At 35.9% G+C, this 22,736-nt stretch overlaps 2 protein-coding genes across 2 annotated transcripts in view; one reads left to right on the top strand and one right to left on the bottom strand.

Annotated features, from left to right (window-relative positions):
- The window catches only part of LOC136807706 (neurogenic locus notch homolog protein 1-like), a gene marked incomplete in the record, with an annotated part of 34,118 nt that overhangs the window by 6,001 nt on the left and 5,381 nt on the right, over nucleotides 1–22,736 (top strand). Inside the window, 11 exon segments of the mRNA XM_067064306.1 lie at nucleotides 1,409–1,546; nucleotides 2,622–2,732; nucleotides 3,617–3,724; nucleotides 4,141–4,278; nucleotides 4,777–4,875; nucleotides 5,613–5,744; nucleotides 6,129–6,239; nucleotides 6,528–6,641; nucleotides 7,610–7,741; nucleotides 8,474–8,629; nucleotides 9,581–10,021. Of these exon segments, the coding sequence (XP_066920407.1) occupies nucleotides 1,409–1,546; nucleotides 2,622–2,732; nucleotides 3,617–3,724; nucleotides 4,141–4,278; nucleotides 4,777–4,875; nucleotides 5,613–5,744; nucleotides 6,129–6,239; nucleotides 6,528–6,641; nucleotides 7,610–7,741; nucleotides 8,474–8,629; nucleotides 9,581–10,021 (1,680 nt within the window).
- Nucleotides 11,754–22,181, bottom strand: LOC136807703 (uncharacterized). The gene is made up of 3 exons (XM_067064303.1): nucleotides 20,991–22,181; nucleotides 19,880–20,116; nucleotides 11,754–14,889 (listed from the first exon to the last, which is right to left on the bottom strand). Exons 1-3 carry the CDS (start codon nucleotides 22,123–22,125, stop codon nucleotides 11,894–11,896), a joined length of 4,368 nt encoding a protein of 1,455 aa, XP_066920404.1. The 5' UTR covers nucleotides 22,126–22,181; the 3' UTR covers nucleotides 11,754–11,893.

Below are 22,736 nucleotides of genomic sequence, written 5' to 3'. Positions count from 1 at the left end.
GCAAATTTGGGCCAAAAACTACCTAAAAATAAGGTTTTTTGGACTTGGTGCAAAATTGCTTCAATAGTTTTTCCTGATTTTTGTCAGAAAGATAGAGTGCAAGGTACCTTAAATGTGGCTGAAGTAATTTTTCTCGAAAAATTTTTTTCCGTCGTAAAATTTTCAACAAAAGACGATCAAGTTACACAATGATAAAAGAAAATAAATCAGACGTTTTTGCATTGTTCTAAAACTTATTGTGTTTGCTCAATACCAATAGTAAAATGTAGAACACCTACTTTTATCTGATTTTGATCAACAGGTAGGTCCATTCAGCATGTTGCTTGTTACATTTGATATCAACTCCCCTTGTTGTTAAAAGACATATCTCCTTTCACTGAAGATAGGCGTGGACGCGCCATAAAACTCTGAGTTTAAAATAAGAATTTAGTCAACTCTTAATACTATATTCAACTTAAGTTTTGTCATATTTTGGCTAGCGTAAGCTTTGAAATGTTATTTCATTTGATGTCAGAAATGAGGACTTTATTGTTCTTCTATACTCATGATATGCACCACTGCAATGACTTCACGAAATTATGCAACTTTTCAGTGTTTTTGTTCCACCCAATACGTCACTTTTTCTTTTTTAAGTGACATATTCATGATATGCACCATTACAATGTCTTCCACAGACCCAACAGCTGATTGGTTGAAAGTGACGTATTGACTGATTTTACGTCACTTACAACCAATCAGCTGGCGGGTCCGTGATGTAATGTCAGAAGACATTGCAATGTTGCATATCATGAATTGGGTGGAAGATTTTAAAAGTTCTCAAAAGACTCTCCATTGGTGAATAGCGAGTTTATGTATTTGCACTTTTGAGGACGGTAGAGTGACTGAAGCGATTTGGAAAAAACCGCAGTTTTGACCCGTAAAATCTAGGAGGTAAAAGTACTGATTTACCGTCGTCCTCAGCTGGTCAGGATCTACTCAAATTAGAGCCTTACCGTCTCCGTCGCTTAAAAACACACATACATAAACTCGCTAATATCATGAATTGTGTGGTCTAAGACAATCTCATAACAGATCACCCATCCACAGGATATGGTGAATCTGACTTGGTTGCTTAGCCAAATCATTTAAAATCGCCTTTTCCTTAGCTTGAAAATGAAAGTGAAAGTAACTGGGTTCTAATATTTATGCTTTTGATTTGCGCTTGTTTTGCTTTAGCCAGTCAGCTACTTTATTATACATGATCTCCGGTTAAGGTGTAGCTACAGTAGAAGGTGACAAAAAGTCTTTGACAATCACCAAGATACTGGGACAGACTTTAAGTCGGGAGAACGGTAAATAGGGGGCGCCCTCTCAAATTGTCAATTAAACTGCACAAAAACCACTTTTTACTTTCCCATTTTTATTCTAGTTATTAACAAATGTTACCCATCGCCCTGCATGAATGGCGGCAAATGCCGAGAATTCGTTAACAAATCGAATGACAGTAAAGAAGGGCGGAATTTCTATTGTGAATGTCCACCCTCTTTTAAAGGACCTCTTTGTCAAGGTATGCGTACTTTGGAATTCTTTACCATTCATGGAGACTCTTGTAATGAGAATTTAAATTTAGATATTATGTAATCTACTATCATTTGCTTAACAGGCCCGGCGGAACAACCATAAAAGTAGGGAGGCTGAGTGCTCAAAACTAGATAAAATTCGCAAGGAATTTGAGGAAAAATCTCGTTTGCTCAAAAGTGGGGAGGCAGCCCCAGCCTCCCTGCTGGCTTCCGCCGGGCTTGCTTACACAATTATTCAAAAAAACAAAAACTCTTTCCACCTCTCACACTGTGCAAGTACAAATTTTGAGAAATTATTTTGTTAAATTTACTTTGTCAGCATAAGTTGTACAACCAGTAGCATGGTGGATCGACTAAAATTCGGGCAAACTGGGGAGGCAATTTTAGAAGATTTTGATTTTGGCACCTCTCTGAAACTAAATATATTTTAAAAATAACGCGAGTGAAGCGAGCACGAAAATTTTAGGCTCCTTCTCTCTTTTTTGGCTGAAAAATGCCATATCTATGATGTAAAAGAGCAAATGGGCGCCAAAATTAGTAATGAGAGGTGTCTTTTTGCGCCCTTTGTATTTCGGCGCCCTTACCCCCCACTTCAAAAAAAAATTTAAAAAATCGGCCGTTGGGACCACGATACTGTGTACAACAACAATCATGGTCATAATATTTGAGAAAAATGGGGAAATCCCCACGAAATCTTACAACCATAAACGATTTGGAAGTGCTCTAAATTAGGTTAGAAGGTAGTTTTAACTAGACTTAAGACTAGGACGTTAGGATCTGAGGATCCAAAGGTTCAAAAATAGTCCAATAGGGCTCAGAATATATATCCTGGAAGTCTATAAACCCCACCCCTCAAATTTCGAACAGCGAGGAAATAAGCTAAATTCTCAATATATTTTCACCATGATTGTACTTCGCATATCATCAGAAGTAATTTCAAATTTATTATTTCAAAATTTCAGTTGGTTTTCTGAATTGCGATTCAACCAAAAACACGTGACTCGGAGTTGTCTAATTTCCCCGGGCTAATTTCACTTTCCCTTCGTTATTTTTATGTTTTAGTGAAAACATTTTGTCCGAATCTTCCATGCCATAATGGTGGAACTTGTCGTGAAACAGATGACGATTACACCTGTATTTGTCCCAAAGGTTTTGCTGGAAAAACCTGTGAAGGTGAGGTTAAAATTGAGATGCAAGGGGTGTATTCATTTCGTTAGGTTTTTAGTATTTTATTGAATTTTGCTGATTTTGAAAGGGGAAACACCTCTACTTGTACTTCAATGTGATTCGTCTTTTTAACTACCCTACCCGTTGGCGTGCATCTACGAGGCCCCCCAAGCGGTTTTCGTGAAAGGGACTTTTTTACAGCGTGATTACGTGATTTTGAATTTTTTTTCTTCGTGGTTGCGTGATGAAAGGTCAAAACGTGATCGTGATTTAAAAAATTTTGGACCGTGATGCGTTATTTGGACTTTTTCAAAAGTATGCGTGATCGTCCATTTTTTTTTGCCGATTTGCGTGATCGTGATTGAAAACGTGATATCGTGATCAGAGTTACCGCTAACGGGTAAATCTACTTCAACGTTTGAGAAATGATTTAACGCTGTTATTCAGGGGCTATTTGTAATCCATCTTTGAACGAATAGATTTGATTTTCACTGAAGAAAAGGGATAAACTTTAATTGCACATCTATTTCATTGGTGAGTTCATCTTAGATGATGTTATCGCCTGTTACAGTGATAGTAAAGGCGGGAAAATATGGCGGTATGGCGTTATGGCGGTATACGGAAAAAAAATCGGCGGGATAGTTTCGAAGACTGGCAAACTCTACCGATTGTAAACTCTTTTCGGCAAAAAAAACCGTTTGCGAATGTTCTTCGGCTTTGAGCTTAATTCTTATATAGCGATTTGTCTTAAACTATAGCATAGTCTAGTTTATCTAAGAGTGACAATTGCGAAGATCGAAGTTTTTGCCGCATGCCATTTTCTCGTGCGCCAATCAAGCTTTATGGACAATAAAATTGTCTAGATTAACCATGATATTTTTTATCCATAGAGAGACCATGTTATCCGAACCCTTGTTTGAATGGAGGGCTTTGTACTGAAGAAGAAGGATCGTATAACTGTTTATGTCATCAATGGAGTACAGGAAAGAATTGCTCAAGTAAGAATGATTAATGGGCTGTTTAATTTAAAATCCATACAGGATGGTGGACGAACCTTTTCAAGCAAAAATCTAACTTTTGCAAATTTGCTTCTTTTTCATACTACTAAAACCAGTCTTTTACTACCTAGAGTTTTACAATATTTTTTACCCCCTGGAAAGGGATTTGATACGAAGAAGACATTATCCAATTTAATCTTTTATCTCAGTAATCACACCATGTAAATCACGACCTTATCGAGATCATGAACATTGTGTTGATGCCATGCCTTTGCATTCACTAGGAGTTTTTTTATGTCAGTAATCACATCATGTAAATCATGAACTTGCGGAGATAAAAGAGATAAAGATATTGCATTTACTGGGAGTCAGGCATTATCTCTTAAACAATAAAAATTCGTTCATTTTTATCTCAGTAATCACACCATGTAAATCACGACCTTGTGGAGACCATGGACATTGTGTTGATGGAGAATCAGACTTCAAATGGACATTTCATCCAATGGAATTTCATTGTGTTTGCATACCTCCCTATCGAGGGAAATATTGTACAGGTGCTTAAATTTTTGATACAGTGTGGCCGGAAAAACAGAACAGATTTTAACTAAACAAAAATCTTCAAAATGACACTGGGCGAAATAAGAGATTTCAAATTTTGGAAATATCTTGAAAATATGATTGAAACAGGATTGGAAATCTCTTATTTTGCTTAGTTTCATTTGCATCAATGGGTTGTTCAAACTTTTACAATCAGCTTAAAAAGTGCTTTATTCAACGTCAATTTCCAAGCCTTTCTCAATATAATTTACGAATTAAATACGGTTTTACGCTGTTGAAAAGATAATTAGGAGTGGAATGTTGAAAATTTGAAAAATATTAAAACATTGGAAAATGAAGATGAAAGAAAACAACTTCTTATAGGTCACTTCGAAACCACTGATATACTTTATACTGTGTGGCTAATTGTTTAATAAAGGTTTTACTATCTTTCCACTCTCTTCCGTACTATTTTACCCTTGTCGATATACTAAATTTGTTTTTCATATCCATAGTTCATGAGTGTGACCGCTGTTCACCAAATGGCCGCTGTAATAAATATCATCAATGTGTTTGCAATGAAGGCTTCTATGGTGATGGTTACACGTGCACAGGTAGGTTGCCATTGATTGATCTATTGTGGCACGTGAGTACTTCTCTGTCCTTGGATTGGATAATGTACACGTTATGCTTAATCCTATTCAACCTAGGCTTTTAGGGGCGGTTCAGAACTAGGGGGGGGGAGGCTTTTCCCCTTAACTTTTGATCTAGTGGGTCTTTTAGGATGAAATTTGGTAAGGTAACTTTTGACAAAATTTTGACGCCACTCATCATTCCCAAAGTGAGCAAAAACCTAAAATTTCCTTTGTTCTTATAAATTGCTATTGTATTCTAACAAAGGCTTTAGAAAAAAAGACTTCTTCAATCCTGGAAAAATGACTAAAAAATATGATTAGCTTTTTGGTCATCAAAACTAAAAGAGTTTCTTTCATTTAAACCCTGGTTAAGAATCATGTCAAGATCTTACAAGATCCGGTAAGACTCTGCAAGATCCTGTCATATGGCAGATCTTGCAAGTTCTTACCAAGATCTTCCCAGCTGGCACACAGCGTTGTTTCAACGTTAATCTAACGTTATATGGACGTTGTGAACGTTAGATAAACATTGAAACAACTTTGTGTGTCAGCTGGGCTTACTATATCTTCACCTTTTTCCGAGGTGACAGATCGTTTACCGTTCTTATCTTTAAGAATCCGTAAGAACAATCCCTTACGCAAACCGAACGTTCTTTTCCATAATGGCGGAAAAGACTCCTATAAAAAATAAAAACGTTATTTTTTACGAATTTCAGAGGCGCCGGAAACATCGTCCTTATGTGATTCTCAACCTTGTTTGAACAATGGCAAATGTATTTTGACTGAAGACAAACTGAATTACACGTGCAAATGTATACCACCCAATGATGGTGCTTTCTGTGAACAAGGTGATTGATTCAGTCCAATTTTTTTCGTATATTTTTCTGGCCTACAACTGACAACTATATACGATTAAAGGATAATCGAATGCTTTAAAGTTTTCTTAACCTACGTAACCTTTCTGAACCGTTCTGAACCTATCTGGAGGTGTCCTATAAGTTTACCGTTGTATGTTCGTTATTAGCTTAATCATGTTGTGTTATGCTATTACCACCCAATGAAGGTGATTCTTTCATATCGTCGAATATTTAATATATTTTTGTCCTTATATTTCTCCTGTCCTAAAATGTTATACGGAAAAATCTCGGAACTTTTAAAATATTTGTCTTATTCTATTCGAAAATGTCTGATAACTATTTCATATAATTAAATTCTTTCTTGTTACTTTCTAGAGCGGAAGACGTGTGTTCCAGACCCTTGTGTGAATGGAAAATGCTTTCCCAAAGACGGAGGAGGATTTGAGTGTAAATGCATCGAAGGATACTTTGGAGCTACGTGCAATGGTATGGAGATGATTTGATCCTTTTTGAATTTAATTAGTTCCTACAATATCATAGTCAGAATATGTTGGCCTTTTTTGTTTTTTGGTAATATTTTTCAGAATCAAAAGTTCGGGCAAACATTTTCAGGCTTTTTACTTTATCTAAGGAGAAGGGTCAAGTGTCAAGTTGAGAGCAATCTCCCCTACCTTCGAGTGAATAGCTATTGAATTAGAACTGCAGGGCAGAAAGTTGACCTTCTAAACTAAAGTTAATTGCCGTTAAATATTTCCATACTTCTATCTTTCCTAGTGACAGACGTTTGCTTACCGAATCCTTGTCTCAATCACGGTGCATGTTCAAAGGATACTAATGGTAAAGCTTCCTGTAAATGTCTTGGTAGTTGGTCTGGACCCACGTGTAAAAGTAAAGAGAATTTATTTGTAAATCTTCTCAAACTCCTTCAAAAGCTTTCAATTATGATTTCTGAAAGTTAATTCGTTATTTCCTATAAACCGATTCCGTGTGACGTCATTTTCACCCACGATCAGCCATTTTTGTAAGAAATTGCAGAAAGAATAAGTACAGGATGATTTGGTAGCACCTTGCTTAGCTGCAAGGGTTTTAGTGTTCCCGTTTTGGACCTGCACATAGTTTCATGTTAGATTTTATTTCATGGGTAAAGATTATGTCTGATAGAAACAGGCAGCTTTTTTGAGATTTGGTTACAGATAGTGCCTAATTGGATTATGCCGAATTAGTCTATACAAACAGTACTGCGTGAGTTCATTAGCAAAATTTTTCCCGATTTCTTGTCCTCAAGTATTATCATTGAATTCATAGAGAGTTGGTGTAGCTCCCGGGGGGGGGGGGGGTACTTAGGCAAATGGAGGGTACGGTATGTGCCGCCCTTAAGGGTCCCGCTAAGGGTCGGAAAAATCAGAAAATCAAATTTCAGTCCTTCTAAGGGTAGGAGAAATAGGAAAATTTCAACTTTTTACCCCCAGAAAGATCGAAATTTGGTCAAAATTGGTCAAATTTGTCCCGGTAAGGGTCGTAAAATTCACAAAATTTTCCTTTGTTTTCTCCTTTTTTGTCCCGGTAATGGTCCAAGGGTCGGAAGTCGGGCGACACCTCCCCGTCAGCTCGTAACCTTATTACCCCCCCCCCCTCCCCGGGTGTAGCTCTAGACATAATGATAAAATGGAAAAATCTTAGTAGATTATACAAACTGATAGGATGGTGAAAAACCTCTTATCGTCCACACATACCCAGCACCCATTTTTGTGGGGAGTGAAAACTGTGCAAATAGATTTCGATAACTATTACGTAATACATATAAGACTACGTCTTTTAATAACAACTATATCATGATATTATATCACTTTATTCAGAATGTCGTTGTCCAAAAAGCAGACAACCAAACATCCCAGACGCTCTATGTCACCCTGCAACAGGAGATTGTTATTGTCCAACTTTTAATGGGAAGAATTTTGACTTCATCTCAGGGCTCGGTATTTGTCAAGGTAAATCATTCTTTTGTACAACTACAATTTCTGTCAAAATATATTGAGAATTTTGGTTAATTCCTCGTTTATTTAAAGTTCCTCGCAATTTAAAGTTCGGGCGAGAAAGTCGTTTTTAGGCTAATTGGTATTCTAATATTTCAATTCGGGAGGGGTTTATAGACTTCCAGACTATATTCTGAGCCCTATTGGACCATTTTTGGACTTTTGGGTCCTCAGCTAGTCTTAAGACTAGTTAAAACTCTACCCTTTCAACCTAATTTAGAGCGCTTCCAAATCGTTTGTGGTTGTAAGATTTCGTAGGAATTTCCCTTCTTCTCTCAAATATTATGACTTTGATTGTAGTCATGACAAGTTTTTACTTTATGTGTGATTTATAAAAAAACACATCTTCTTCTTAGAGTTTTTCACAAGAAGGATTTCGGTAAACTGATATCCTTTCCAGTAACAAATAGCTACAGGAATAATGTTCCTTTCGACATTAATAACATCCATTAAAAAGCATCAGTAGATTACATCTTTCCAATATTGCCTCCAATGCATGGCGTTCTAAATTCACACATGACATGCTCCAATGCCAATTTTGTACTTAGCTCTACGTTAATGTTTGGAGCACTCTCTCACGAATTATTGAATCAACCCAAAAGTTACATCGATCTTTCTTTCTATTATTTTCTCCTGTGGTATTACAATAAATCGAAACTTTTGACTTTATATTTATTTTCGTTTCAGAAATAAAGGGAGGTATAGACACGTGCTCGCCGAACGTCTGCGAGAATCAGTCAGAATGCACACCAGACTCCAAGAATCCACAATATGCACCATACAACGACGCACATTGTAAATGCAAAGATTTACACAAAGGAGCGTATTGTCAATTTATAAAACGTAAGTTAACCCTTGGTCGGCTTTTTAGGAAACTGCAAACATATTGAGAATTCTTTTAACGTTTTCCAAGATTTAAAGTTCCGGCGAGAAAGTCGATTTTGGGCTTTTTTGGCGCACTTTTCTATTATCTATAGGTGCGAAAAAAGGACTGGGACGGTTTTAGTGGGATAAAGCAGACAAAAAAATCTCCGTGCGACTACGGTAGAAAAGGTGTATTGGTAAGCGAAATCGTTGGTCATTTTAATACAAGTCGGTTCAGAATATGGCGTATTATAGAGTTATAATGTTGTAATATGGTGGACAATATATTACTATGTATTTCAAAACAAATTACTTTAGACACTGGGCTAGGCTGAACTATTTGTTTGGTTTCACCGTTTTCAAACTATATGGTAACATGGGGATTCGCACCTTGTTAGGAAATTACAAATGATAATTATGGGTAATCAGAAGGTCTATTAGTACAAATAGTGGGGAAAACTTCCTCCACATTGCCCGATGATGGGAGAAGAATCTCTCGAAACGAAGCCAAACGTAAATCTCGTGATCCAAGATAAATTTCCAATACAAACTATTATGTTTAAATTCAATTAGTAGCAAACACTCTGTTGGGTATAAAACATATTTAGTAAACACTTAGTAAATATTACGAATTTAGTAAGTAGGGACGGTCCATGGGACAATACCCCATCTTCCCCAGTAGCTGTTATTTTTGGGACACTGAAAGACAAGGAGTGTCCAGAAATATCCTCATATCAATAATTTCGACGCACTTTTCCTTTTTCAAACAAATACCAATTCTAAGTTTCCTTCGCGTATCCAAGAGAGTCTACGAATTTTGTTTAGCTATTTGAACAAATATATGAAAAATATGAAAACAATTTCAAAATGCGCCTTCAACCTTTAGAAAATATAGATTCAACACCTAATCTGGTCTTTTTTATTTTCTAGACTGCCATCCAGATTTCAATCCATGCTTGAACAAAGCAAAATGTATCGAAGGTAGAGTTCTCCTCGTTCAAAGTTCAGTCGGTAGTGTGGATTCTAAGAAAATCCTTAATAAACGATCATCAATACACCAGCACAATGTGTTGAATAAGAATTTGAAGGTCGTGTTACCTCCACAAGAACAAACACCGATTACACTCACACCAGGCAACTATTCAACATCGTTATCTCCAGAATACTATGCACCTATGATATCTTCATTACTAATGAGCAAGAAGAAAATAATTCTTCGAGAACAAGAATTTAAACGTGAAATCGCAGATGCTTCAGAATCGTTACATACTGTTCAAAAAGCCCTTCAGAAAGATGAAGGCTATACTTGTATCTGCCCACCTGGGACACATCTACCGCACTGTTCTGCAGATCCTATCAAACCAACACCTTGTAAGTTTTAGTTTTTCCATTCCATGTTTCTTATTTCAAGGGGGCAGTGGGTTTGATGTGCCACATCCCTAGTCTGGTTCAACTACCCTTGTGTGTAAAGCTAAAAATATTTCGGCTGGACCCGCCAATCCCCGAAAACTAGGGCTGGGTTACCAGACCTCCCGCCGCAAAATCTTTGACGCGGTGTTGCAAAATACCGTAATCTAAACCTTCCACATATTGAAAACTTTCCTAACCTTTATTTAGAGCTTTAGCGTGTCGGATGAAAATTTCTTCATCTGGGTGCCATATAATGGGTTTGACCAACTGACGAAATGTGCGGCGAAGAAATCGATGAAATTCGTACCCTTACAGTGCATCTCTTTTAGAGCAGAAAAATCTAAAATTTTCATTGCCTGGCTGCCTCTCTCCCCCCTGTTTCAAGTGTATAGCAAGTTTATAAATTGTACAAAATGATAAAAAGTACATTAATCTAAGTGTTTGGCCTTGGGCAAAGCAGATTTCGAAAATGGAAATGTTTTTGGAATCCTTAATTTTATCTGTTCACGTTTATGGCACTAAATGCTAGCTCGAAATGACAAAGGATTAAATCCATCCACGTTTTTTTATAAGAACAAAGTATATAAGAACATAAGGCTTTGTTGGCCAAAATGTTGAGAACAAGGTAAAAACATTTTTGGCTTTGGGGACTCAAAAAAGCCTGATTTTATAGAAAAATGGACAAAAATAATGATGAAAATAAGAACATGTTAAGAACATTTTTAGGCTTAAACTCAAAAAGTTAAGAACATCTGAAGGCTTCAAAAATTTTGGATGTTCTTATAAAAAGTGTAGATGTCATAAATGAGTAGTGATGCTATACCTTTGTTTCGGAGAAACTGAAAGTAAATTATTAAGGTAAATTATTAAGGTTAAACGTTTAAATTCAACATAAAGTAACAATGTGGCTATGAATAAATTCAAAAATAGTCAAATAAAATAAAATGCAGAAGGACAAAACAGAGCATCGATCGGAAAAGCGCTTTCAGGGTTCGTTTAGTGATATTTAATTTCGAGAACTGGTTATTATACTACAGAATAAAAAACGAAATTCTTTGCAAGCATTAATGAAATCGTCTTTATTTTTCGTTTTAATTACATAATCATAATTAAGTAAGTGCACGCCTTTCACTAATCTTTGTTAGGATAAAAATCTTTAGTAGTTTTTTCCAAGGTTTTGAGAATTTTATGTTCAATTTTTCATTTTATCTATGGTTTTCAGCTTTTTGTGTCTTTTTATTTTCTACTTCGCATTTTTGTCAAGATGTAGTAGACTTTGCTCACTTTTTAGGAAATTTAGGAAATTCTACTTTTACTATTCGCCGACCGACCCTCTTTTTTGGGTAGCTTGGGTGGGCCCGTAAAACAACAAATTAAATTGGCCTCGCCTTTTAGAGATTATTTTAGGCGTACAAACTTTCGCGATTTTCGCGAATTTTGGCCCTTTTCGCGAAAGCTAATGTCTTTAATAATTCTAGGAAGGGCCATTCGCGAAAGTTTATGCTCGCGAAAAATTCTTGACAAAATAGAAAATCTGTAAAACTTCAAACTTTGAATAAAATGTAACTTTTAGGGCACTTTTTAGCCTGCTAAAAGACTAATAAGTCAAAGAACAAATGTTTCAAGCCAATCCAAGAAATATTTGCCCCTCTAAGCTATTTTCTCATGTGAAAATTCTCAAGTTTATGCTCGCGAAAAAATTTTTCCGTTAAATTCGCGAAAGTAAATGTCGTGAATTTTGCGATTTTTCGTCCTCGCGAAAGTTTCTGCTCACGAATATTTGTACGCCTAAAGTAATCTCTGCAAAAAGATATCGAACAAATAATGTTTGCTTCATTCATAAATGATCTGAAGCTTAGGGTAAGCGTTTGTAAAATATATCACATTTCTTTTATCAAAATTGAACAATTCACCACGAATCACGACTCTTTGATATGGCCATTTGATTTCAAATTTTGCTTCATAAAGCATGGTCATAAACCTTCGACATTCTGGTAAAGCTACGTCAATGATGATAGATCCATCACCGATCATACAACTTGGTATTTGTAATTTTAGTGAATATGCATTAATAAAGAACTGGGCATTTCGTATATTATCAGTTCCATTAAGTTTTCCTTGGAGTTCCACCTGGCCCACCTGGTAAGAAAACAAATTTTCTACAATAGGATTAGATTGATAAATCAATGCCAGGAAGGTGGTACAGTCTGTCTTTTCTGTATTTATTATCAGACTTTTTGGTCCAACCATACATGATGGTATCCTTAATTTCAGATTTAACCAACTCATGATAGAATGAGTTTCTCTCATTAAGCGAATGCTACCAACAATTTCAGCTGCATGAAATGAAGGGTCGATGGCAAGTTTTTCATTTAATGCAGAATATAATTTGATGAATTCCATGCATTTTTCTGAGTCAGTGTTAATAATCAAAGCATGTTCACCTTGCATGCATTTTGGCAGTTTCAGTTTAAGTTCATAATATTTGATTATTGTGGCTGTATTTCCTAAATCTACTGTGGCTGATGCAGATGTGAGCTCGACTCTGTCGAAGGGAAAATGAACTGGTGCTTTAAACGAGTTTAAAAATGTTATTAGCCATTTGCATTCTGTTATTCCAGGAGTAATTATTATGGAGTCTCTGCCAATCATACAACTTGGAATTTTTACTGTAAGATGCAATCGCTCGATCATAGAGCACGCGTACCTAAAATCAGTACCAGTTACGAGGCTGGCTATTCTAACAAATGAGTGTGAGTAATTTGAAATTTTCTGACCTTGATGACTTTCAAAAAATATCTCCAGAAAAAATTGACAAGCCGGTAGGTTAGTGTTTAAAACGAAACCATCAGTTCCGTCCATACAACTTGGAATTTTCAAAGCAAGTCGCAAATGTGTCAAAACAAAACTCATTTTCACAATAAACAATTTTCTACTCAATGCATCTATCATTGGCATTTTAAGGTTATTAATCAGAACTGGTAAACTCTCATTTAATCTGATTTTTGATTCGTACACAAATTCTATGAATCTCACACATTCGTCCAGTCCCGTATCAACGATGAGATATTCATCTCCAATCATACAATCTGGAAAGTTAAGTTTCAAATGTAAATGTTCTATCATGAAAAGTGTGTTTCTTAAATCAATACCACGCGGTAAATTTACCACTTTGACCTCAGCTGATGGACACTCTATTTTTAACTTCGACTCATATAAATTGGTTAGGAATTCTTGACATTCTGGAATGTCAGTATCTATCACGATATGATTAGCTTCCTTCATACAATCTGGAATATCAAGTGAGTGTTTTGATATATACCATTGGAAACGCAGTCTATGAAACTTTCGTTTAGCCTTGTCTATCAAACTTGGTTTATTTCGTCTAATCATCGCTTGTGCTATACCCTCGTAAAATTTAATGAAAAGTTCATTTTCGTTGTCACGTAACAATCTGTTGATTCCAAATATAATGGGTGCACAACTGGGAAATTCTGTGTTGTTTTTAAATCGTGAAATTTCCTTTGTGACATGTAAATAAAAGCCACAAAAGAATTCTTGCAATACTAAATGTTTAAACTGAAAGATTGGTGTTTTCATTGGTCCCCGATTAATTTTATCAATGAAGCCAGTTGTCTCCAAATCTACTGGGCAACCCAATTTTGCAATATCTTGCACATCGAACAAAACTTGGTTTTTCATATATGTGTTGACTGAGAGAACCATGATCGAGAAAATGCAGTCCATTATAAATTTGTTATCTACGATCGATATCAAGTCCTGGTGGTTTTCATCTTTTTCATTTTGAGTTTTTAAATGGTCCTTTAGAAATACTGAGCAAGCAAACATGTATAGTTCTGTAAGAGTATTAATCTTAATGAGGTCTTTACTGTAGACTTTACATATCACCATGAGAAAAACAGGGACGTTTGACATGAACTTCAGATTTTCGGAACTGTTGATAGCTTTTTTCACACGATCAGCCTTTTCTTTGTTTTTCCCAAAGAATCGGTCAATATATTTGATAACATTTTCATCTTTGAATCCACAGACTTCCACAGTTTTTATCTTAATATTCTCTCGTATGCTATTAGCATGATTTGAGATATGACTCTTGATAAAATCGCAAGCTTTTGGTCTTCCACATGCAATGCTATTATGACCATCCAAAAAATCTCCTTTGGTATTGATGAGGTCGGTTATGACTTGAAAAGGTGTATTTCTTTGTATGTTTGTGTTCGATTTGTATACGTCCTGTAGTTCATCTAGACCGTCGACTATTATGAGAACTCTACAGGCGATTGGTTTAAGATCTTCAACGGTAATTATTCTTGGGAATATTTCCGGATACTCGCTTTCCAAAACTTTAGTAACACTCAACGATTCAAAGTCTCCGCTCTTACTTTCTCCTTTCCTGAGCAACATATTAACTTTCCTGCATGATAGATAAAAGACAAAATCGATAGGTAAATTGTTGTTTAATTTCTTGGTAATTAATCTTGAGGCATACATTTCGATCAATGTAGTTTTACCCATCCCACCAACGCCTCGAACGAAAACAATTTTGTCATCTTTTTGGAACAGTTCGTCAATCTCAATGCTTTGTTTTTGTAAATGACGCTGTTGTAATAGTATTTCCCGATCAGAATTATTCACATCTTTGTCTTTTTCTCCAGCTTTTAAGACAGTTAGATCGGTGAACAAATTTTCTTTGGTGGTATCATCTTCCTCTTCATCGTTGCAGTCGAATGGTTTGTTCAATAATTTTATCAATCTTTCTATATTCTTCTCCGATTCATCTTTAAGTTTTTCTGATGCATATTTGATGTCTAGAAAAGGAATTAGAAACGCATTTTCAAATCCCTGAATTAGTAGTGATTCTCTAAATCAGACCGTCAGTCTTCTCAAATCTTCTCGATTTTTACTGATCCCTGTATATCCCGTATCCCACCTCGAGACGATCGTTCAACGGATTTATCCCGTTAAAGCCCCTTTGCATGTTTTCCAAAAGCAAAAAAACTTTCAGAACTCTCCAAGTAGATACGTTTCTTACATCAAAGAGCTACATAGTAAATCAAACTGTGAAAGTAGGATCCGTGAAAGTGACATTTTATAGCATCGCAATTAAAAGTCTTGCTGTATCCATTTAAACTCAAGAAAAGTAAAAATCAAAATAACTTTTTTAAAGATTTTCTGTCTGTTGACTTTCTCAACCGGCAGGTACAAAATGCATAAAACATAATGCATATTGCATAATGCATAATAGTATTGTGTAGTTTACAGAACGATTTGAGGCATAGTATAAGAAAGCCGCGGCTTTCTTATACTATGGTAGAGGCTAAAACCGCGAAAACCTCTTTAGAAGAGTTTCTCAAGTAAACATTCCAATCAGAGGGATTTCCCCAGACATGATATTTACTTTTCGAATCCGAACGAAAGAGAAAACATTCGAATCATAACAACAAAGGGTTTTCCGTCAGCATAAATAATAAGAAGATGCAACAGGTCAGAAAGGTTTCCCCCTTTTTCTTTCTCAAAAAAAAGGTAAAGACATAAACATTCGAATGTAAAAAAATTCGAAGTCTATTTTCTTAGATCTAGCTTTCGCATGAAGCTCTTTAATTTATATTGACTGGATATTGGCTTATCTAACAAAAAGCATACACATGGTTAATGCTTTGTAAGAGGGAAAACCCGTTGACATTTTTATTAGCAATTGTTCGAAAAGATCTCTGAGAAAACCCAGAATAAAGATCTTGCTATAAAATTTACGTTTTCAAGTTAGAAAGTAATATACGGAGGAGATATTTTCGTGTTTTTTCTACACTATACTACGTTCTGTAAAATACAACTATGAAAATCAAAATGGCGACAAGCATTTTCAGTGACTTTTTGATAAATAACGAGATTGCTCACGGAAATTTTTTGACCCGCATTACGCGCGATCGTGTTTAATCGCCCGCGCGTGTACGCTCTGTGAATTCTGTCTGCTGTTTATGGGTACTGTATACTAGAAAAAGCTCCTCTCTTCATTCTTTTGAGAATTCAAGGAGATTGGAGAGTCTCCTAACCCCCCCCAGATCGAAGTTCTAATTTTAAAGGTACTAGCAGGGTTTACAACCCGTTTGCTGCAGTCCCACTAAAGACTAAAGAGTCCTGAAAATCTCGATGAGTGATCGGCTCCAACATGTTGGAAATGATCTAAAATTATTTGTTTAAGAAGTTAAATAAAATTATACAGGTCATGGCAAAACAAGAGATAGTATTCTTAATCATTGTTCAATGAAAACAACATCGTGAGTGGCCGAATAGATAATGCGTTGAGCTGTCAGATATGCGAATGTCATTTTTGAGAGTTCGAATCCTATACGGTGTGTTGAGCATTGACCAACCTTTTTCTGGTTCTATGAGGTCTTATTGATATTTTTGGAAGTTCCCGTTATATTTTTAAGAAAAAAAATTTTGAACCTCAGTGCAGTTTGACTCAAGTACAGTATTTCGAAATGGATCAGGTTGGTTTAGCGGGTGGAGAGTCAAGAGTCAAGAGTTATGAAATGACTTTCCCTTTCTCTTGAAAATCCAGTATTCCAAAACTTTGAACTAAAAAAAATGAAAATCGACTTTCGTCTTTTTTTATTATCTTACAAACACTTTTTTCAAAACCACAAGTGAAAAGAAAAGCAGATAAAAATGATTGACAGGTGCGGGTTTGCTCGCGCGGGTTAGAAATTCCCGTGAGCAATCTCGTTATTTATCAGCATGTTTTCAGTGGATCATGGATTTTCTTAGGCCACGTCATATCTTCCTTCGCTTCGAGCGTAAAACTCCTACTCTTCGGGCTATGAGCACTGCTCTTGTTTCGAATATTGAAATTCTCCAGATAAATCGCATGCGCACTGAGGTTTTAATGAAACAATAGAAAGTTTCGAAACCTAAGCCAATCAGCTGTGTTTAAACATTCTTTTATTTAAAATCTCTATTGATAAACATCTTTTGTGAATGTTGTCTATTATGTTTAAACCTATTAATAAGCAATTCCCGGTGGGGGTCACTAGTGGCCGCCTATAGCAGTGCCTATAGACCAAGAGTAAGGCCTAAAAGCCTGGATCTGTCTATTGTGTAGACTAGGATTTTCTTCATCATCCAAAATTCAAATTTACAGCTTTCTACCCTTTATTTTCTGGCAGAAAGTGGTATATTTGTTTTGTTGAAAGTATTATCTTTCAAATTCTCCTTATTATAGCCTCTAAAATTGAGATGTTTCAAATATTATGCATTATTATATGCAATATGCAAAATATGCATTATGTTTTATGCATTTTGGACCTGCCGCTTTCTCAACCCCGACCACTTCAATTTCGATTTCAAGTCTTTTCAAAACAAAACATTCGAATCTTGATCAAAACATTCGAAAGCGCATTCGTCAATATGCAATGTCTTCTTTTTTTTCTCATTCGAACGCGATGGAGACCACCGATACAAACATATATCGGTGATGGAGACAGGAGACAGGACACGGTTTATATCCCACCTCCAAGTGATGTCTTTTGACCAATGATTTAGAACACCATGCTTTTGATCAATGAAATTGCGAGAATCTTACTGATGCGAGATAAACCCACTATATATTGTAAACAAAAATCTTCAAAATCGATAATTTTGGCTATTTTGACGTTTTTCAGAATTTAAAGATCGGGCGAGAATTACAGTTTCAGTACTTCCACTTTATTTCATTGGATATTTCGGTGGCTACTAGGCCATATTCACATCCTTATAAGAACAATTATGAGTTTTGTGATAAAGAACAAAAGTTGATATAAGAACAAACTATGCAAGAACATAAGGCTTCGACGATCGCCTAATATAAAGAACTAGCCGGTACCCGGCGTCGCACGCCGGTTTAGCTGTTTGCTGAACGCATTTAAAGTCCTTTGAGATGTTGGGAAGGTGACTTAAACACGATGAAATCAAAATTAAAGGGAAGAATTCTCTTCAAAGTTTGACTCTATCCCTCCCGGGTGAAATATCTTTTAACCATACTTTGAAAAAGATTTTTGTGGCAAAAATGATCAGAAAACAGAAAGGGCGTCATTCCCAAATTACACCATACCGGCGACCAGCGACGTCCGAGACGGCTCTGCAATTAGATTTTTTTTCTCGCTTCGCTTGCGTTATATTTGCCGTAGTTCTTGATGTTTAGGAAAACTTTGATGTCAAGATAAACGGAGTGAAATAATAGACATGAGACGCGATTCGTCGAAAAAAAAGCAGCCCGGGGGAGGGGGTACTTAGGCAAGAGAAGGATATGGGTATGGGTATGTGCCAGCCTTAAAGGTGCCTTTTTTTTTGAAACATGACAGTTTGAAAAATCGGAAAATCAAACTTCAGTCCCACTAAGAATTGGAAAAATAGGAAAATTTCAAATTTTTGCCCCCAGTAAGATAGAAATTTGGTCAAATTAGTTCCAAAAAGTGAATTAAAATTCACACAATTTCCCTTGTTTCTTCTCCTCTTTATTCTGCTAAGGGTCCGAGGGGCAGGGCCGAAAGTCAGCTCGCAACCATAGTCCCCCCGGAAGTCATAACTTCAATAATTTTTCAAATTCAACAATGACTTAGATTTACAGCAAAATAATTATCGACATACATGTTTAAAGGTCCCTTTTTACGAAGAAAGAATTCTAGTTTTTACCGCCTTTTGAATGTATTTTTAATGTTGCTGTTGTTCTAACAAACTTGTTATGTGATTCTTGTGTTTTATTTTATATTTGTTCTTTTCTTTAACAGATTCTGTTTAAAAGATTTCTTTTGTTTTGAAAAGAATTCGACTGTCTCAAATCAAATAAGGTCGTTAATTACATTCGAAAACATAAAACAAAAGAAAACAAAAAAAAAAAGAAAAAGTCTAATCTATCAATCAAAACAAAGTCTTTATAAAACGGCGCGAATCTGATTTAACACATTTGTGGAGCAAGAAGCAAAAGTCATCTTTTAAAAGAACAAAAACATTGCGTGCGAAAACGAAAGTAGCACAGACAGAAAGACAGAAGACAAAACGACATACAGACTACCACTATTAATATATAGACAAGTTAAGAACATTTTGACTCCTTGACTTTCTCAAAAAGCTAAAAAATTGTATTTTTAAGATTTTTCAATGAATAAACTTTGAATATAATTATCTCGGCTTTGGTGATAGCTAAACCCTTAATGTTTGGTACCGTTGGAAAGCTCTATTTTTTCAGCGTGACAGATTTATGAATTATCGGCAGCCGAAAATATCGTTCCTGAGAGAACAAAATTTCACTGGTGAAGGAGTTAAGGCTTTGGGGACTCCCCGGGGGGGGGGGGGGGGGTACTAGGGCAAAATGGGTTACGGGGATGCTCCGCTGGTCAGGGTACCTTTTTAAACCTCCACGAGTCCCAGGTAGGGTCGCAAAAACACCAAAATAGAAAAATCAGTCCCTCGTAGGGTGCCTATTTTTGGAAAATTTGGGGAAAAAGTAGAAAATTTGAGAAAATTTTGGAATTTCAGTCCCATTCAGGTATTCAGGGTCACTTTTTTCGCAAATTTCGAGTCCCACGTAGGGTCGATTTTACGAACCTCAGCGGAGCACCCCCGTCGGTCGACAAGGGTAGTACCCCCCCCCCCCGGGGGGGACTCAAAAACACCTGATTTCTTAGGAAAATGGACAAACATGCTCACAAAATGGTGGAAATATGAACATGTAAAGGACATTTTCAGGCCTAAAACTCAAAAGGTTAAGAACATCCAAAGGATTCAATAATTTTGGATGTTCTTATAAAAAAAAAGTGTTACCTTCAGTAGTTAGTGTGTTTTCAGTGATGTACTGAACCATATTCCGGCCATGTTTTCCAAGCCTTTCCAATTTTTGTTGAATTGTTTTCCATTGGACTTTTTGTAGAAGTTCTTTTAAATCAAGATGATGAAGTTCAGTTGACGAAGCCTGGCGGAGACTTGACAAAAATCGACTATAGTCGCCAGCAATCGTTTTTAAAATGTATTCGATCACCTCTGATAAGCATTTGCCCTTTTCTGAAAAATAATTATGTGAAGACCTTATAAAGTCTAATCAGCAGGATCTTTAGTTTCAATTGTCACCCGCCCTTCAAAAGTAAATCATTTTAAGAGTAAGAAACTATTGCAAATTAGGCTATGATGGCCAAATTAGTGTGTTGGCCTAATCAGGTCGAAATATCATAGTTATTAAATTCATGGCTTAATTAATATATTCAGAAAACTCAAACTACATATTTAGACTAAAAGTAACATCCCCATAATATTGCTATTTCCCCTTTTTAGAGTAGAAAATAATATTTTTTTTTAGAATTTAGCCATTAAACCTAACCCTTAACTAGGCCTTATTTTCATGGAAGAAAAAGTCAGTGATCCATACGATATATATTTCGTACTGAAACAATGGAAAATGAAAATTTCGCTTTCTTTCCAACCCGCCCAAAACTCATCTTGTTCAAATTTAGTAAGCATCTTTGCTTTAAACAAAACCTAATTTGTAATCACCTAATATTGAGCAAAATGAATAATGAACGTGGCGTTTTTTCTTTAAATTAGACCATAGTCCGTATAAAAAACCCTGGTCTGGAAGCCTTTTGTTTCTTTCTATTGTTTCTTACTTGAACTTGTGTTAAGAAATTAGTTTGTTTTGCTCACTTTTTGATCATGTGATTAAATCACCAATCCCAAAAGGATCGTGACGTGATCAAAAACTGAGCAAATCGATTTTCATCTTTTGATATTAACAAAGGAAAAGGTAACAAAAAATTAAAACAATACCCAAAAAATTTTTTTTCAACTATGGTCAGAGCCCTTAATATGGCATACTTCATTTTTTTGAACGGATAATATGTAGATTACATCAATAGAAAGAAATATGAAACTGAATTCTTACCTATTGATATTGGGTATCCAACAGTTTGTTCTTTGTTCGCCTGTAAATGATTTATCCCTTGTGCGAGATTTAAACGACTAAATTGAAGTTCTGCAGATATATCATTGATTTTCTTTTCCTGATGATCTTGTTTCAATCTAAACTCGGCAATGTTCTCTTTAAACTCGGCAATGTTCTCAGCATTTTCGGTAATGTTCTCTGAATACTCGGTGAGCTTCTCCGTATTCTCGGTGAGTTTCTCTGCATACTCGGTGAGTTTCTCCGTATTCTCGGTGAGTTTCTCTGCATACTCGGTGAGTTTTACCGTATTCTCGGTAATGTTCTCCGTATTCTCGGTGAGTTTCTCCGTATTCTCGGTGAGTTTCTCCGTATTCTCGGTGAGTTTCTCCGTATTTTTAGTAATTTTCTCCGTATTCTCGGCGATTTTTACTGTATTTTCAGTGATATTAACTTTATTTTCAGTAATATCTTTCGCATTCTTGGCGATTTCCCTTTTTAAGTCAGCGAGTGACGTTAAAGCCTTTGCAACCAAATGGTTGTTTTTATCAAGACTTACTGTTTTGAGGTTTTGTATTTTTGCATTATTGACATATCCAAGACCGTGTAGGATGTGTTCGCATTCTGTCCAGAAAGTATTGAATTGATTGGCGTCGATTAAATCTGGATTGGAATGATGGAGAACTTTGTTACGCCAATTACGAGCACGGATCACCCAAGCTGCTACACTGATATCGTTTGGTTTCACTTCACTCCACCAGGAACCTGTTTCAACTGGCGGTGGTAAATCCGTGAACTGAATGATTAGAACACAAAGTAATGTAACATCAAAACATTTTGAATCTGTTTCCTGGCTGTTTGGTGGCAAAAGACAATCGACTTGCTCTTTGTTCAAGATCTTTGGCCTTGTTGGCTTTTTCTTTTGGAGGTCTTTTATTTTTTCTATCTGGTTCTTGAATTCAGTTTTCAGGCTCTTTGGATCAACTGGAAGACCAATATAATTTGGATCATTTTTATCATTATGTAAAACTTCCCAAAGTGCTATTTTCAAACACGAGTGTAGCAGAGTTGCCAAACGTAGCCAATTCTCATATTCGTCTTTAACCGACTGTTGTGCGTTTACGGTTGGTAATGCCATGATAAAACATTCATTTATTTTCCAATCCTTTAAAAAGAAACTTCTTTATTTGTCTGTCTGACTCTTCATTTGAAATTTGTTTTTACTGAAAAATATTTTCAGAAATTGACTTGAATTCGGTCTTTGATTAAAAATGCATAAATCATCATTTAAACAATTAAATGCAGAATATACATAAATAATCAATTAATATTGTTCATTTCTTGAACCTGAATAACTTGAATCCCTCATCGAAAGCATATTACAGGAATTTTTGCACGACCCGGTGGACCCCCCACCCCGGTGGAAAAATAGGCCAAAAAATCGTCCCAGGTGGAAAAAATATCCTATAATTTCAACCCCACTGTGAAATTGCTCTATGATTTTATCCCCATTGAAAACTGAATGTAAAATATTGCACTCCAAAACCATCCCCACTGGAAATTTCAAGCTGGAAACAATAGATTTTCTATCCCCATTGGCATTTTCATAGAAATTTTCATCCCAACTGAGGGAAAAAGTCCTACCGGGGCACTGAGGCAGGGGTGTAATTATTTAGTCACAACGGTCACAAAGGCCTGGAAAAAAACTTGATAAACAGACTTTCTCATAAAAGATACTTGCTAAAATAC

The sequence above is a fragment of the Clytia hemisphaerica genome, unplaced genomic scaffold, assembly GCF_902728285.1.
Source record: "Clytia hemisphaerica strain Z4C2 unplaced genomic scaffold, Clytia hemisphaerica genome assembly, whole genome shotgun sequence".
Taxonomy (NCBI): Eukaryota; Metazoa; Cnidaria; class Hydrozoa; order Leptothecata; family Clytiidae; genus Clytia; species Clytia hemisphaerica.
This window is presented reverse-complemented; position numbering and strand designations above follow the sequence as displayed.

Coding starts and splice junctions, on each gene's coding strand:
- LOC136807703 (XM_067064303.1), bottom strand. CDS start 22,125: ATGGCATTACCAACCGTAAACGCACAACAGTCGGTTAAAGACGAATAT. Junction 20,117..20,990: donor TGGATACCCAATATCAATAG/GTAAGAATTCAG, acceptor ATTATTTTTCAG/AAAAGGGCAAATGCTTATCA. Junction 14,890..19,879: donor AAACACACTAACTACTGAAG/GTAACACTTTTT, acceptor TTCCTTTTCTAG/ACATCAAATATGCATCAGAA.